Raw genomic sequence first — 14,651 nt, forward strand, 5'->3', positions numbered from 1 at the left:
CGGCACCCGGCCCCGGGACGGCCCGGGGGTTCGCGAGCTCCGTGGGTGCGAGCCGGGCGTCGGGGGAGCAGTGGCAGCCATCCCGGCTGTTGCCTCTCGCCGCCTGCGCTCAGCCGCAGTTGCCCGACGGGACAGGGGCCTTCGGACAGGAGGAGTTAGAGGAGGACGATGCTTTTACTAGCGTGCAGGTGCCGGCGGCCGCCTTCTTGGGCTCCGGGACCCCCGGGAGTGGGAGCGGCAGTCGGGGCCGCCTCAACTCGTTCACTCAGGGAATCCTGCCCATCGCCTTCTCCAGGCAGACTTCGCAGAACTACTGCTCTCTGGAGCAGCCCGGCCAGGGGGGCAGCACCAGCGCCTTGGAGCAGCTGCAGAGGTCCCGGTGAGTACCCAGGGCGCGACGCGCTCCTCACCCGGCGTCTGCCCCGTCCGCTCTATGTGCCCAACCTACGAGGCACGTGCAAGAGAAGTGTGTGTTAACACGTGTGCCCACGAGCCGGGCACTCGCGGTGTCGAAGTATCGTGCTCAGGCGGAGGGTCCGGAGTTAGGAGTTTGCGCGCCCATTAAAAAGCGGCACTGGGATTTCTACCACTGCTGCAGACTGCAGGCGCGCACTGACTTGCCAGGGGAGACTTGAAGCGGCGCTGAGTAGAGCAGGGGTCTGGCGGGCGGCTGAGCGGCGCAAACACTCCGTAAATTCCTCCTGAGAAGTTCCTGTCCGCACACAAAGTATTCCTGTGTCCTGGGAAAACTTGTCATTTTTTGTTACTTTCCTAAGAACTTTTTTACATATCCTTGACCTGGGCTTTGGGGGTGGGATGGGGTCAGGAAGGAACTAGGTCTTGAAAGTTTGGAAGTTTCGCTTTGCTTTTTTTTTGTTTGTTTTATTCCAAGATAAAATTGCTAGGTAGTCAAGTCAAGTCAAAAGCTTTACTTGCTGCATATCTGCAGGTATTATGCATCTTAGCAAAATGAATTGTTGGACACTTGCTTACTGTTGAGGAAACAGCTGGTGCTTGTCAGCGTATGGTCAAGGGACAGTTCGGGAGTGAGTTTGGTCAGTTTCAGGCAATGACACTGGAGATTGATTGGGCAGGGCCCCTGGGTGGAGCAGAGGAATGGCAGGCCTTACCTTAATGGGCCTCCTGTGAAGCTGAAGTTGCAATATAGGTGCCAGCTTCTCTTAGTTGTGTTAACCCCCTGGTCCTCAGTTCCCTCTACTGCAGTAGGACCTTACCAACATTTTGCAAACCTCAAGATGAGAAGGGAAGGGAGGACTTTTCTTTTATTATTAAAGCCTCTCTCCTCACTGCCCCAACTGATAGACTCACTATCAGTAAGCCTAAGTAAGAAGGTGGCTAATTGGAAAACTTAACATCCTCCCTCCTTGGATAAACCGGGAAGACGAACAAGTCACGCTCATCAAGAAGTTTGATCATCCCAAGTGGGGGAGATCACAGGCTGTGGCATAGCAGTGCGGATGCTTGTGGGTTCCAGGCACGGGTCAGTGCTGGAAGGCAGCAGGGGTGAGTTAGACACAATGAACACAGGTGACAGCCCAGCCTGGCATTTCTTGCCAGCATGAGTCTCTCCAGTAGTGGGTCAGGGAGAAGAGGGGAAGCCCTTCCTCTGGTCTGGAGGTGCACACTCAACAGTTTTTGGGCAGTGCAGTGTTGCCTTTAGACAACACACTAGCACATAATGACTCCATACACTGACTTCCTCACGGATCCTCTCCTGTGATGTCTTCTTTTCAATTGAATTGTTTCCAGCTAGTTTAGCCGGTCACGGCAGGAGATATAATACACGTACATGTTATTCTAAGCCAGTGTGCGAGGCTGGCCTGCATGTGCTGGTAGACAGATGTATTGCAGTGCAGAAAGCAGCTGGTGATCAGATTACCTCACATTTTTTTCTCCAAAATGTTATTTCAGGGAATATGGAGAATTGTGTATGTTAGGAATTCTGATCTTAGAGAACTGAATCTCTGATTCTACAAATACGAACCCTTGAGATGTCATATTGATATCTACATCCCATGTGTAAAACTGAGTTAGTCAATAGAAGATGCTTTTTTCCTTCGTAATTACATCGATCTTACTCCTTCATTAATTGCTAGATATGGTTACTAGTAATAGCATTTGTTGTTTAGATGTATGGCAAGGAGGTAGATTAGTAAAATAGTGATGTAAGACAGGTGTTGAAGGGCTAACTTGTTTTTTTCTTCAAGTGGTGATGAACTTGAAATATCCTAGGATGCTTTGTTTCCTACACTCTGCTGCTTTTAAGAAATTTGTCAGGCCTGTGCTGCTTTTGTGATCACTAAGAGTATGCTCACCTGCCTAGACATGGTGTGACTTAAGACTACAAGCTCATTTGAGTAAGGCCACCTTAGAGAATGCCACTTGCTTTTCTGGCACGTCTCCTTGGAAGAAACCTGATCGCCTGGGCAGCCCCATATACTACTTCATGGGTCTTCTCCAGGGATGTCTTTTTTAAAATGAAATTGTTTTCCTTGGATTGATTTCATGCTGTTTCAGGAGCTCCATACATAGCACCTTGTGTTCAAAAGTGTGGGCATGTGTACCTGCAGCTTTACAGGAACTCCTAGAAATGCAAACTCAGGCCCCACTCTGGTTACTTGAGTTCAAATCTGCATTTTAACAAGATCCCTGGATGACTCATACAAATGAAAGTTTGGAAAGCACATGTTACCTTTTTTTTTTTTTTTAAGATTGATTTATTTATGCATACAGAACTGGGGTATAGGCCAGAGGTATGGAGGGTGAGAGGATTCACCAGAGACAGAGTAGGGTGCAGAACAGGGAGAATGATGAAGTACACTGCTGAGGGGAGCAAAGGTGAGGAAAGGTCTGCCATGCCATGTGGTCACCTCGGGGGCTGGGGATCAAACAGGCACTGAAGTGACTGCTGCTAGCTTGCAGTGCTGTGCTTTAAACCCACTGTGTCACCAGCGAGGGCCACCTTCTTCTTTTTTAAATGAATTTAAGATTTCATGTACTGGATTTGTTTTGGGTATATAAAGTCAGGATTTTCTGTCCTGAGATCTTGAAGTCCTTTTCTTTTCTGTGACTTCCATCTAGGTAATTGTAAAACCAATCACAAATATTGCTTAGGCTTCAAAACATTGAAATAGGACAGGGAGGAAGTTTTTGTGTCCAGACCCTGGCACAGATGTGTTCATAAAATGATGACACCCTATCTCTGTGCGCCAAGTTGGATATTACTAGACATTGATCATGTTGACTCTTCACAGCCATCTATTGTGTAGGTTTTCTCACAGACTCCATTTTAATGAGGGTGGGAACTCAGGTCTCTGACATCCAAACCTGGTATACCTCCTGGTTTTGCTCTGTCTTGCACACAGCAGGCAGGGTTAATTTTGGAGTTGTTAGCTGTAAATGTCCAGGCTAGAGCAGGGTAGTCATATGGGTGAGTCTGTAGTCCCTTTACTAGCCAGCCCCACCCCCATTTTATGTCTTTATTTGGGGTCTCCAACTTTGCTGCTACTTTCCTGTGCTAGTCTCCACAGGACAGTGTGCTGACATAACTCTGGCCCAGAGAAGTCAACATGCCTGGGTTTGCTCCCTGGTGAGGTGAGAGGCCAAGAAGATGCCTTCTAGCTTGACACTGCTTTCTTTGCTAGGGAGCAAGTTCTGCATAAGGAAGATGGTAATACGTGAGAGAGAGTGTAAATTTACAAGGTGTGTTTTAAGGCTTTCTTAAAGCTGGCAGCTGTCCCTAGTTACTCACTTCCTAGAGCTGCCGAGTGGCACTCCGCCACCCAGGAGTGCACAGAGTAAGCACAGGTGAAGTGTGTGTACCTTCAGGTCCGATGGGCGGAGCGTACCAGGATGTTATTTCAAAATAACACAGGCATTAATAATACCCGCATTAGCATCGTGTCTTGTGGAACTAGGTCTTAAGTGGAAAGAGGGCATGTGGTATGGAATATCCCCAAATCTTGGGTTCAAATTCTGCTACTTCCAGAAGACCTATTCTGAGTCTGCTTTCTCCTGAAAGCTTGGGTTCTTTCTATTCGAAGGTTGACTTGATTGCTGTGGGCATGTGATAAACGCTCTTTATCTGGCTTCTCAAATGTAAATGTATTTAGAATCACCTGGGACTCTTGATAAACAGATTCTGAGCCTGCAGGTCTGGGAAAATTACTGATTCTGCATTTCCAGCCTGCTCCCTGGGGTGCAAATAGTCAAACTTTGAAGAATGCTTTACCTTGTACTGTGATTATTCTTATTATAAGACTGAGGAAGCCAGGGCTAAATGATGTTAAGTAACCTGCTCAAGGTCACACAGCCCTGGGGGTCAGACTTCTTAGGCTCCTATACAACTACTTTGCATATTTTTCTAACCCACATTCCTCCTTTTATATAGCCTCTCTGGAGGTAAAACCTGGACTCCTGCTGTGCAGATAGTCCCTATGTTCACTGACATATGTGGGTGACTGTGGCCTCAACAACTAGAATGAGCTGGGAGATGGATGTTTTTACTGATTTGTCATCACCTGGTTTTGTGAGTTAGGCAAATTATTCTTCTGTGTACTCCAGTTTTCAGCCTCCTGAGAGGAGTTTGGAGTTCAGAAGGCATAAAGGACTGTGATCTCCTTAGCTGTAAGCAAACCCAAGTTTTTCTTGAGCCACCTTGGGAGCAACATGAGTTATGGAAGCCAAGCAGCAACCTCAGGCTGGGCCAGGCCCTGGTCAGGATGCTCACCTGATACTTCTGCACAGGTCCTGCCCTGCCAGGGGCCAAAGCCAGTGGCCAAAGGCTCACCTGCTGCCCGCCTGCTCACAGTCACAAAACCTGTCTTATGGGCAAACTGGGAAGGGGAAATAAATTGGAAGCGTCCTCACAACCAGCCAGGGTCCCTTGGAAGGCCGCAAGTTGAAGTGTGACCTTTTGCCTTCCCAGAAGAGTGGAGGATGCCTCAGCCTGGCTCTGCACCACTGGCCTGGACTTCTACTATCAAGATGAGAGCTGTTGGGTAGGGAGAGGACCTGTGGCCTTCAGAGCACAGAGGGAAGGAAAGGCAGGTGAAGTGGGTGAAGTGGGTGACATGGCAGGCATGAGGAATGCCAAGCCCTACTTGGCCACCCTGCAGCCATGGCTGACCCACCTGGATTGTCACTTCACCCTTCACAACCTAATTAGGGGCAGTGAGCACGCCGCCTCCCAGGTCTATCTAGCACTCTGCGCCTTAGACCCATGCCTTGGTGTAAGGCCCGGCAGGTTTCTCTTGGGGATGTGTGGATAAGCTAACATCAGAATTAAGATGCCAAAGTGGCTTTGAGTTCATTCCATTGGAGCTCCAGGTGGTGGGATGGGCATTAATGAATGAGGGTATAAGTGAAAGGGGTTCTCTCTTTCTTTTTTTTTTTTTTTAAAGATTTTATTTATTTTTGCATACAGAAAGAAATGGGATACAGGCCAGAGGTGCAGGGGTGTTAAGAGGATTCACCAGAGACAGAGCAGGGAGCAGGACAGGCAGATTGAGGGGAACAGCGGACAAGACAGGAGCGGTCTGCTACACCCTGTGGATCACTTCCAGGGCGGGATCGAACTTGCACTGAAGCAGCTATGGCTTGGCTTAGCTTTGTAGTGCAGCGCTCCAACCTGCTGCGCCACCAGGGAGGGCCAGGAGTTCCCTCTGTCTAAGGGAGAACTTTTAAAAGTGTGCGTCCTCTGCTGATACTCAGTGGTGGCCACCCAAGCTAGGAGCCACTGCCCGGTGAGGCGCAGTCCCCAGCCAATGCCACCCCTACCGTGGAGGTGGCCTGGAGTCACCTCTGTTGCTAACAGACCTGCATGTCTACAAAGGACTTTTGTAGGCATCAATTTCAGCCTGCTAACAACATGAAGGAGCAGAAATCCAAGGTCACTGAGCAGTCAAAGGCAAGCAGAGGTGCTTGGTTATCTGTAGCGAAGGGAAATGTACTATTGGGACTTCTGTATTATTCAGCAAACATTACCCATAATGAATATCAATTATGAGGTGCTACAGTGCTATCCCTGGGAGATCCAGACAGAAAATGTGGTCTCTGTCTGTATTGAGAGACAGAGAAAAGGTCCATTCCAGTGTTGAATGCCTGGTAGAGGTGAGAGCATATGGCCGCCAGCCAGCAGTGACATTTCATGACTTCATGCCCTCTCCCCAAGACCTGGCTTAGTGCCTGTACTCAGTATTTTTATTTAGCAGACATGTCCCGGGCATTATTTGAAGCACTTTGTGGGACTAAGCAAGTATATATTAACAGAAGCCCTCAGATGGAACCACAGGTGATCCCAGAGACGTTAAGTCACCTGCCTGGGACCCGAGGTGGCTGGAGGGAGCTGTCTGGCCCTCCCTGTCCAGATCCAGGCTGCCCCGCCCACTTTGGTTTGTGAGGTGGCCTCCTCGGTGCTGTGCAGCTGGCTGAGCTGGGCAGAGGTGGCCTAAGCTTCCTGTGAGGCCTGGCTCACAGGGTAATTTCTCATGTAGGTGCCTGTCTTTGCTGCTCAGGGAGACCTCTGGGGTGGGGGTGGGGGAGGCTGAGCACCGTTCAGGGTAGATAGGATTATTGTGACGGCCCCTCTCCTCAGCCACATGGAAATCCTATCACAACGGTTGCCTCTCACCTGTCCAGTGATTTCCTTGCCTCACTTGTTCAGAGTGGTGGGCAGGATCGAGCCTGCCCCCTAGGAATAGGGTGTCCTGTGGCTTAGCCCAACCGCTCAGAGGTTCTTGTCACAGGAATGGGACTAGTAGTGATGGTACCTCCTTCCTGGGTGTATTTCCTTTGTTTGGGCCCTCTGTGTCTTCTCAGCATCACCATTCTGCCTCCTCCCCCACCCAGGCTGTTCATAAAATAACATTTTCTTTTTAACAGCCACGCCCATTCATGTCTGTATTGTCTGTGACGGCCCTGTGCTCTGAGGTTACAGAAGTGAGAAGTTGGGGCAGAAACCACATGACCTGCAAAGCCTGAACGAATTTATTCTCTGGTACCTCTCAGAGTAAGTGTGTGAGCCCTGCCCCAGCCTGGTGCTCTGAGGGCCACGCCGGAACTTTCCAGCTGCTCCCACTCTGCTCCTGACTGGCTTCTAACTTTTGTGCATACCCACCACCCCTCTGCCGGGGCTGCCAGAGGGACCCATCAGCCCTGAATTCTTGTGTTTTGCACATGATTGCCCTTCAGCCTCACTGCAGCCATATGTGTCACTCCCTGGTCTGTCACTCCCACCTGTGCCGTCTCTCCAAAGGTCACCCAAAACTCTGGCCCTGGCAGGTTCCTCCTTGGGAAGGGTTCCAGCATTCTCCCACAAGACACCCCTGACTTTCAGATCCCTTGTCCAGTAGAGTCCTCTCTGTGGTCATTTTTGCTCACATGCCTGGGATGACTTCTGTGTGTCTGCGTTTGCTTTCTGGGCCTTTGCTAGTGCTGGTCAGGGGCTTGCTGGTGATGCCCTGCGGTGGCTCTCGAGAAAACAGCAGCGCCCTCCAGTGAGGGACCCCAGAGCCAAGCAAAACCCCAATTCCCGGAGATGTTAGCAGGAAAATGTGACCACAAAACACCAGCAACATTTCTTAAAAGTCCTGCTAGCAGGGGTTAAAGCCCCAATGCTGTCAAGCTATCTCCAGCCACTGCATGAGTTCAGTCCCCAGCCAGGGAGCTGACACCTCTCTTCTCTCCCCCGCTGCTCCCCCCAGCTGCACCTCTCTTCTCTCCCCCACTGCTCCCCCCAGCTGCACCTCTCTTCTCTTCCCCCACTGCTCCCCTCAGTTTTAGGTTGATCTGCCTGTTCCCCCACTCTGTCTCTGGTGAATCCTCCTGGACCCTGTCCCCTGTCTCCTCAAAGCCTCACTTACCCGCCACCCCCACCCCCCAATTTTCAAGGTCTTCAGTCTTCTCCCCAACAGTCAGTCCCAGCCCTTTATTTGGGAATGCTGTTTACTTGGCCCTCTGTCTTGACTCTGCAGTTACAGACCTCCCAGCTGACTGTTTCACTCTCTGTCACAGGGTTAAGGACACCCATGCCCTGTCAGCCCACCCAAGTCTGCTCCCCCTTCTCAGTGGAATAACAGTAATATGTAGGGGGCCCTGGGCCCTCTCATTCTCTGCCTTCTCATTCGTTGTTTTATTTGTGTGACAACCCTGTGAAATGGGGATCATAACCATTTTAGAGCCTTGGAGACGGAGGGTTGGAGGGTTGAAGGAAATTTGCTGAACGCCACAAACCTGGACTCCAGAGCTGGAATTTGAGCCGTGCTTTCTCTGGCTTCTTGCTGGGTTTCTACTCCGCGCTGCTGGTGGTGGTTCCCAGTGTGCGGTGGGTTACTTGGTAGGAATCCTTGGGAGCCCGTGAGCTGCTGAGTGACGAAGCCAGTCAGAGCATGAGCATTTGCTATGCAGGGACCAGCCAATGCCACCTGTCAGGGTTGGTTTTTCTCCTTCCAGAGAGCTGGTTTATCAGCAGGGGCCACACATCTTTTTGTTTTATTCTCTCCTTGGGGGACTGTGCAAAATGCCCCCATAAGTAGAACAGTGTTGAGAACTGAAAGTGTTTATAAGAATCTGTTTTACTTGCCATAGTTTTGTGAATGTCCCTAACGATTACCCCTTTCCATTTCCCATCTCAAAATAATTAATTAATTAATTTTAAAAATCTGACCCTCTCAGACTTAGCTTTTGTGCAATTTAAACACCAGTCTTTTTAAATATTTATTTATTATATGTTTATTTTTACATCATTTTGTGCATTTTTTTCATCTCAATTGTTATCTCTATGGGCTTCCCATCACCAGATCACCCATGTACCATCACCATAGTCCAGTGCATTTCCCTTCCCTCACTGCTCTTTGATCCCATTCCCCACTCCACCCCCATAAAATGTCTCTGATATATAGCTATTCATTGTTATTAATATTTTTCGCCTGCTCCAATATACTCCTGCTATGAGTGAAACCATCCGGTATTTTTCCTTTTCTTTCTGGCTTATTTCACTAAGCATGATCTTTTCTAGCTCCATCTATGTTGCTGCAAAAGACGTGTTGCTTTTTTTTTGGTTGCTGAGTAATATTCCATTGTATATGTACCACATTTTTTTAATCCAGTCATCCACTTTTGGGCATTTGGGCTGCTTCCATGTCTTTCCAATTGTAAATAAGGCAGCAATAAACATGGGGGTGCAGGTATCTTTTTGAATCAGTGTTTTTGTGTCTTCTGGGTAGATACCTAGGAGTGAGATCGCTGGGTCATATGGAAGCTCCATGTTAAGCAGTTTGAGAAACCTCCAAACAGTTTTCCAAAGTGGTTGTACTCATCAGCAGTACAGGAAAGTTCCTTTTTCTCCACATCCTCGCCAACATTTGTTGTTGCTAGTTGTCTGAAGATGTGCCATTCTCACTGGGGTGAGGTGGTACCTCATTGTGGTTTTAATTTGCATCTCCTTTATTACAAGTGATGTTGAACATTTTTTCATATGCTTGTTGGCCATCTGCATTTCCTCTTTGGAGAAGTGTCTTTTTAGCTCCCCTGCCCTATTTTGATGGGGTAAACACCAGTCTTCACAGACACTATGGGGCTGAAGATCACTTAGTAGTACCTGTGGGAACCACAAAATCATTAGCTGCTACTCTTGCAAACTATGTAATATTGTGTTTTTATCTTTCTTTGGTTTTTAAGAGCCTCTAAGAACATATAATCAATCAGCGTGTCCTAGTTTTCTTCTCCCCTTTTTGTTTGCATTAGCACTTTAGATAATTGCACACTAGTTTATATTTATCAGGGTTATCATTAACATGGTTTGGGGCTTATTACTGTACATTTAGCATAAAGACAAAACATGCGAATGACAGAAGTTTAGAACTTGAAATATTATAATACATCCATGCATGAAGGGGGAGGCCTATTGTTATCCCTGATATAAAGGCCAGGATGTACCTAAGTTAAAAAATCAAAGTTAAGTTCTATGATAGATAAGGCATTGAGATGAGACTAATAAAATATTAGTTAAAAATCAAAGTTAAGTTCTATGATAGATAAGGCATTGAGATGAGACTAATAAAATATTTAAGAATGCCAAAGATTCCTGTATTCCTAGCATGTTGACTTTTATTTAAAAGCACTTTACTTAAAAAAAAAAGTGAAATAAAGCACTTCACTCATTGATCCAGTAATTTATAAACAAATTGTCTAGTCTGATCATCCTGGGGAATGGAGGTAGGGAGGGGAAAGATGTGAGGGAAAGGAAAACAGTCAAAGTCTGTATTTTTTTATTTTTGCTTATAGACAAAAATTGACATGTTAGGGAACATGGTGATGGTGAAAGGTGATTCTTGATGAAGTATTATGTTTTATTGGCTGAATAATGTTTGCTTTTGGTGTGGGGAGTGAAGGAAGATGAGATTTCAAATGTCCCAAGTAATACTAAAGGTACAGAGGGATTCAGTTTATCTATCATAAGGCCAATACCTAATGATATAACTTCTACTTACAGTTTACAATGTCCTCACGTTCATTACTTCATCAAATCCCTCAACTAGGCAACCTGGTAGCAGATTTTTAGATTAGAAAGTAAAGACGATGAAGAATGGAGGTGCCCCTCCATGCTCATGTGATCTGGCAGAGATGGCATTTTGAAATCTGTTTTCTAAGTGGAGTCTTAGAATAGAACACTCTTCCATAGCTCATTATTTAAGAAAAAAAAAAGTACTCTTAAGTGCTGTAAAATTCTATTCATCCTGCCCCAAATTACATACTTACATATTATTTTATCCGAGAGAACAAAAATTGCTCAGGGCCTCCGGCTCTGCAGACCTATGGGGTTGGCCAGTATGCTAAGGTACAAAGAAATACTGTGCTATGGTTTTGGCTAGCCAGTGCCTTCTCATCAAGCCAGGATGCTGATTTTCACATGATGAACTCTGGGGCAGGAAAACAGAGCCCTGGGTTGGGGCCCAAGCTGTGGAAAATTTTCCTATTAACATCTGCCTCCAAATACTGGTTTGGTTCCTCGTTTCCTGCACCCCTGCTTCCCAGCAGCCTTCATGGCTAATTGGGTGAAGGCCTTCAAGAGTGCAAAGGCCAGCTTTGGAGTCCAGCAGCTCTGCCATTTTTCGCACTTTTTGGGCAACCCATTTAACTCCTCTGAGCCTTAGCGTCCTCATCTGTAGAATGGGGTAAGAATTCTTGCCTCACTCAAGCAGTAAAATAATAATGCAACGTGATGCGCCTAACAGGTCTGGCCCTTTGTAGACGGTCCAGTCAAATTGCAGCTGTTAGTTCTGTTCACATGTGCCCCACATCTTACATTGTTCATCTGGAAGAAGTTGGGAAATCTTTCAAGATTTGCTGAGATCATGGGCGGGGGTGGAGTTTATGCATATGTGATGGTAAACTGAACAGGTGATTTGCTGCATTGTTTTAAGTTCGGAAATAGTAAAGTAGATCAGAGCAGCAATGGAAAAAATTGTACTTCCTCCATTGGGGCTATATTTTGCCCCTACTTACCCCAGAGTCTTGACAATTTCCATTGTCAAAGTAAAGTTCTTAGGGACAGGAAGCAAGAAGGGGTGGATTCACATGTTCAATATTGTACCCTAGAGCAGCAAATACTGATGTTAAGAATGACAACTGATCTGGTCCAGGGCAGTCAGGTGCACCCGAGGGGAGCATCATTGCAGCTCCTTGAGACACGGGGCACCCGTGAGGGGTGTCTTCCCTACTGATTTGGAAAGACAGTTGTGGAAGATGTGCCTTTGCTTATACTGCAGACTTCACCCTGTGGTCGCTGTGCTGCCTGATCAGCCTCCTTTCCTGCACCTCTTGTTTAGACAGAGTTGGGACTCTGTTCAGGCCCCAGGGTAGCCTGCTTGACATTGGCTTGATCCACGTGTCCACATGTCTCTATGCCACGTGGTTGACCCATCTCTGTGTGGACACCTAAGTGGCTTGATTGTTCAGAGATCAATGGGGCAGTGCCTGCTTTCCAGAAGAGAATGATAGTGGAGACAGCCAGGGTCCTGCAGTGGCCATCTGGAGATGGCCTTGAGCTGGACCTGTAGGGGAGGGCACAGTACACCTGGCTATGGGCTTAGTAAGTTGACTCGAGAGGAAGGAGGGAGGTTTTGAGCATGCTCAGGTGTGAGCAGAGCTGGATTCCGAAAGCTGGAGGCAGATTGGATGGAGGAGGGAGAGCAGAACTCTGCCTTTTACCCTTTCGGCGTCCTCATTGCTGCTGTAGGAAGATGAGCTTGTGCATGTCCAACATTTCCTATTCTTAAAGGTTTATCTACTTTTATAGTTGCAGAATTTAAGAGTTTCAGGGGATTCATGCTGCCTGGGAATTTCTCCCAAAGGAAGGAAGGTCAACAAGAAAGCCAGCATAGGGGTCCCAAGAGCTAGGGGAGGGCCTGGGCACAGAGGTGGCACAGTGTCCTCCTATCACCTATATGCACCTATCACTGACGCTCACTCAGTAACAGTATGAACTCGGGTCCCCCCTTAGCAGCGCTGCTACAGTCCCTGTAGCCTTCAAATCACCTTCCTTTGTGGATGTTGTGGTTCCTACTGGGTTGCTATCTGCACGAAACTCAGGAATGTGCCTTACTTGGAAATAGGGGGTGAGGTCATACTGGTGCAGGCTGGGCCCTAAAGCCAGAGACCTGAGAGGAGAACATCATGTGAAGACAGATGGGGACAGAAGTGATGTGCCTGCAAGCCAAGGATCACTGGTAATCAGAGGGAAGAAGCCTGCAAGAATCCTCCCAAGAAGGAAGCAGCCCAGCCTGCATGCTGGACTCGTAGCCCTCTGAGCCACGAGAGAATGAATGTCCGTTTTGCAAAGCCCCTAACTTTGTGGTCACTTTCTCCAGCTGACTGGGAAACTGTTGTGTGGTGCTATCTCCGAGTCACACTCAGAGACCAATTCTCTGCCCACTTAGACTCATCATCTTCTCCCTGGTCGTGGGAATGGACAGCAGTCCGGGTGCCTCCTTCTGCCTGGGGTGTCTCTTCTCTCATCTGTGTCTTAAAGCATATGGTAAGGTCCAGGCCAATTTGTCAACTCTGCTTGCAGAGGTGTTTAAAGCCTTCTGCCATGTGCTATGCTTTGGGGTCAGTTAGGACACCAGAGAGATGGTGGCTCTGCCATCATAGATTTCAGCGGCTGATGTGGGAGATGGGAAAAGGGGGGAGCAATAGGCACCCAAAATACATATGAAATTCTGAATAAGGCTATGGAGGGAAGCACTGAGTGGACACTGACTGGGAGAGGCTTCTAAGGAAGATAAGGGAACAGAGAGCCAGCTAAAGATGGGGTGTGGGTTTCAGGCATGGACAGTTGGTATTTTAGGGCCCTAAGATGGGTACATGCTTGAGGTGTGTGGAGAACAAAAGGGAGACCAGGCTAACTGGGGAACAGTGAGCATCGGGCCACAGGGAGCTGAGGCCCCTGAAGTAGGTGGTGGGCGTGGGAGAGGACACAGAACACAAGCCTTGCAGAGCCCTCTGGAGAGTTCTCACTGTGTTATAGTCACAGTCAGAAGGCACTGGGGAGCAGGGTGCTCTGTTTACCTTTAAGGCTCTGTTGGCAGTGGTGTGGCTGATGGGGTAAAGGCTTAGATAGATGTCGGAAGACATTTCGGAGCCTCTTGCCTCCAGGCCAGTGTCCTGCTGAGAGATGCAGGGTCCTGGACTAGGGAGAAGATGGCGAGGGAATAACAGATTCCAGATGTGTTTTGGAGAATTGACAGAATTTGCGGCTCAGGTGGTCACACGGCCAAGGTAAAGCCACAGCTGTGGGGTGGGCTTCAGAGCCCTGCCTGGTCCTGGAGCATGTAGAAAGCACGTGGGGGAGGCTGGCTTCCAGCGGGCTTGGAACTGAAGTGCAGGGATGAGCAGGCGCTAAGTAGTTAACAAGGGCCGGAGGACAGGTGGCAGAATCTCAGTGGGAAGGAGCAGGGGCCCTGGAAGAAGCAAACCATAGCAATGTGTGTCTGGAGTCCAGGGCGCCTGGAGGAGGGAGGGTGAGCAGGAGCCATGCTGAAGATTCACTCTTGGCCGTGAGTGTGTGGGAAGCCACCAAAGGATTTTCAGCCAGGTGGAGTCAGAATGAGAAATGTTTTTTTTTTTTCTTTAATGTATTTTTTCCCCTGTATATATCTTGCAGATTTTCCAAGGTAAACATTAGATTCATTAACAGAAATAAAAGAGAATTCTTTAACAAGTGACATGGAATGAATTACAGGAATGGTCAGATTTACATATTAACAAAACGAAAGAGCCTAACAAGTTTCCTTTACAAGGTAGCTCGCATTCAAGCCTGGTCACCTGGCTCACACCATTGTCAGTACAGGTAAAAGAAAATACATTAACGTGGATATAGCAGCTTTCCACCCTCAAATATGGCTTAGTTCTCATGCTTAGATTTTCCTGTATGTATCTGATGTTCTGCGCAGCTGACTGTTATGGGTCAGTTTTGAAGGTTAACTAAGAACATATTCTCTTGCACATACATTTTATTTAAATGCCATAATCTGCTAAATTGTCACTGATCTGTATTAAGTATACACAGAAAACATAGTTATATATGCTCTACATTTCTGCATCATGATCATTGTCACATCATTTTTTTT

At 47.7% G+C, this 14,651-nt stretch overlaps 1 protein-coding gene across 1 annotated transcript in view; it reads left to right on the top strand.

Annotated features, from left to right (window-relative positions):
• Nucleotides 1-2: 2 nt before the first annotated feature.
• The window catches only part of CABLES1 (Cdk5 and Abl enzyme substrate 1), a gene marked incomplete at its 5' end in the record, with an annotated part of 103,234 nt that continues 88,585 nt past the window's right edge, over nt 3-14,651 (top strand). The window contains one exon of the mRNA XM_012725780.1: nt 3-379. Coding sequence (XP_012581234.1) covers nt 3-379 — 377 coding nt within the window. The remainder of the gene's footprint in view (nt 380-14,651) is intronic.

The sequence above is a fragment of the Condylura cristata genome, unplaced genomic scaffold (assembly GCF_000260355.1).
Source record: "Condylura cristata isolate star-nosed mole 26May11 unplaced genomic scaffold, ConCri1.0 scaffold00016, whole genome shotgun sequence".
Taxonomy (NCBI): domain Eukaryota; kingdom Metazoa; phylum Chordata; class Mammalia; order Eulipotyphla; family Talpidae; genus Condylura; species Condylura cristata.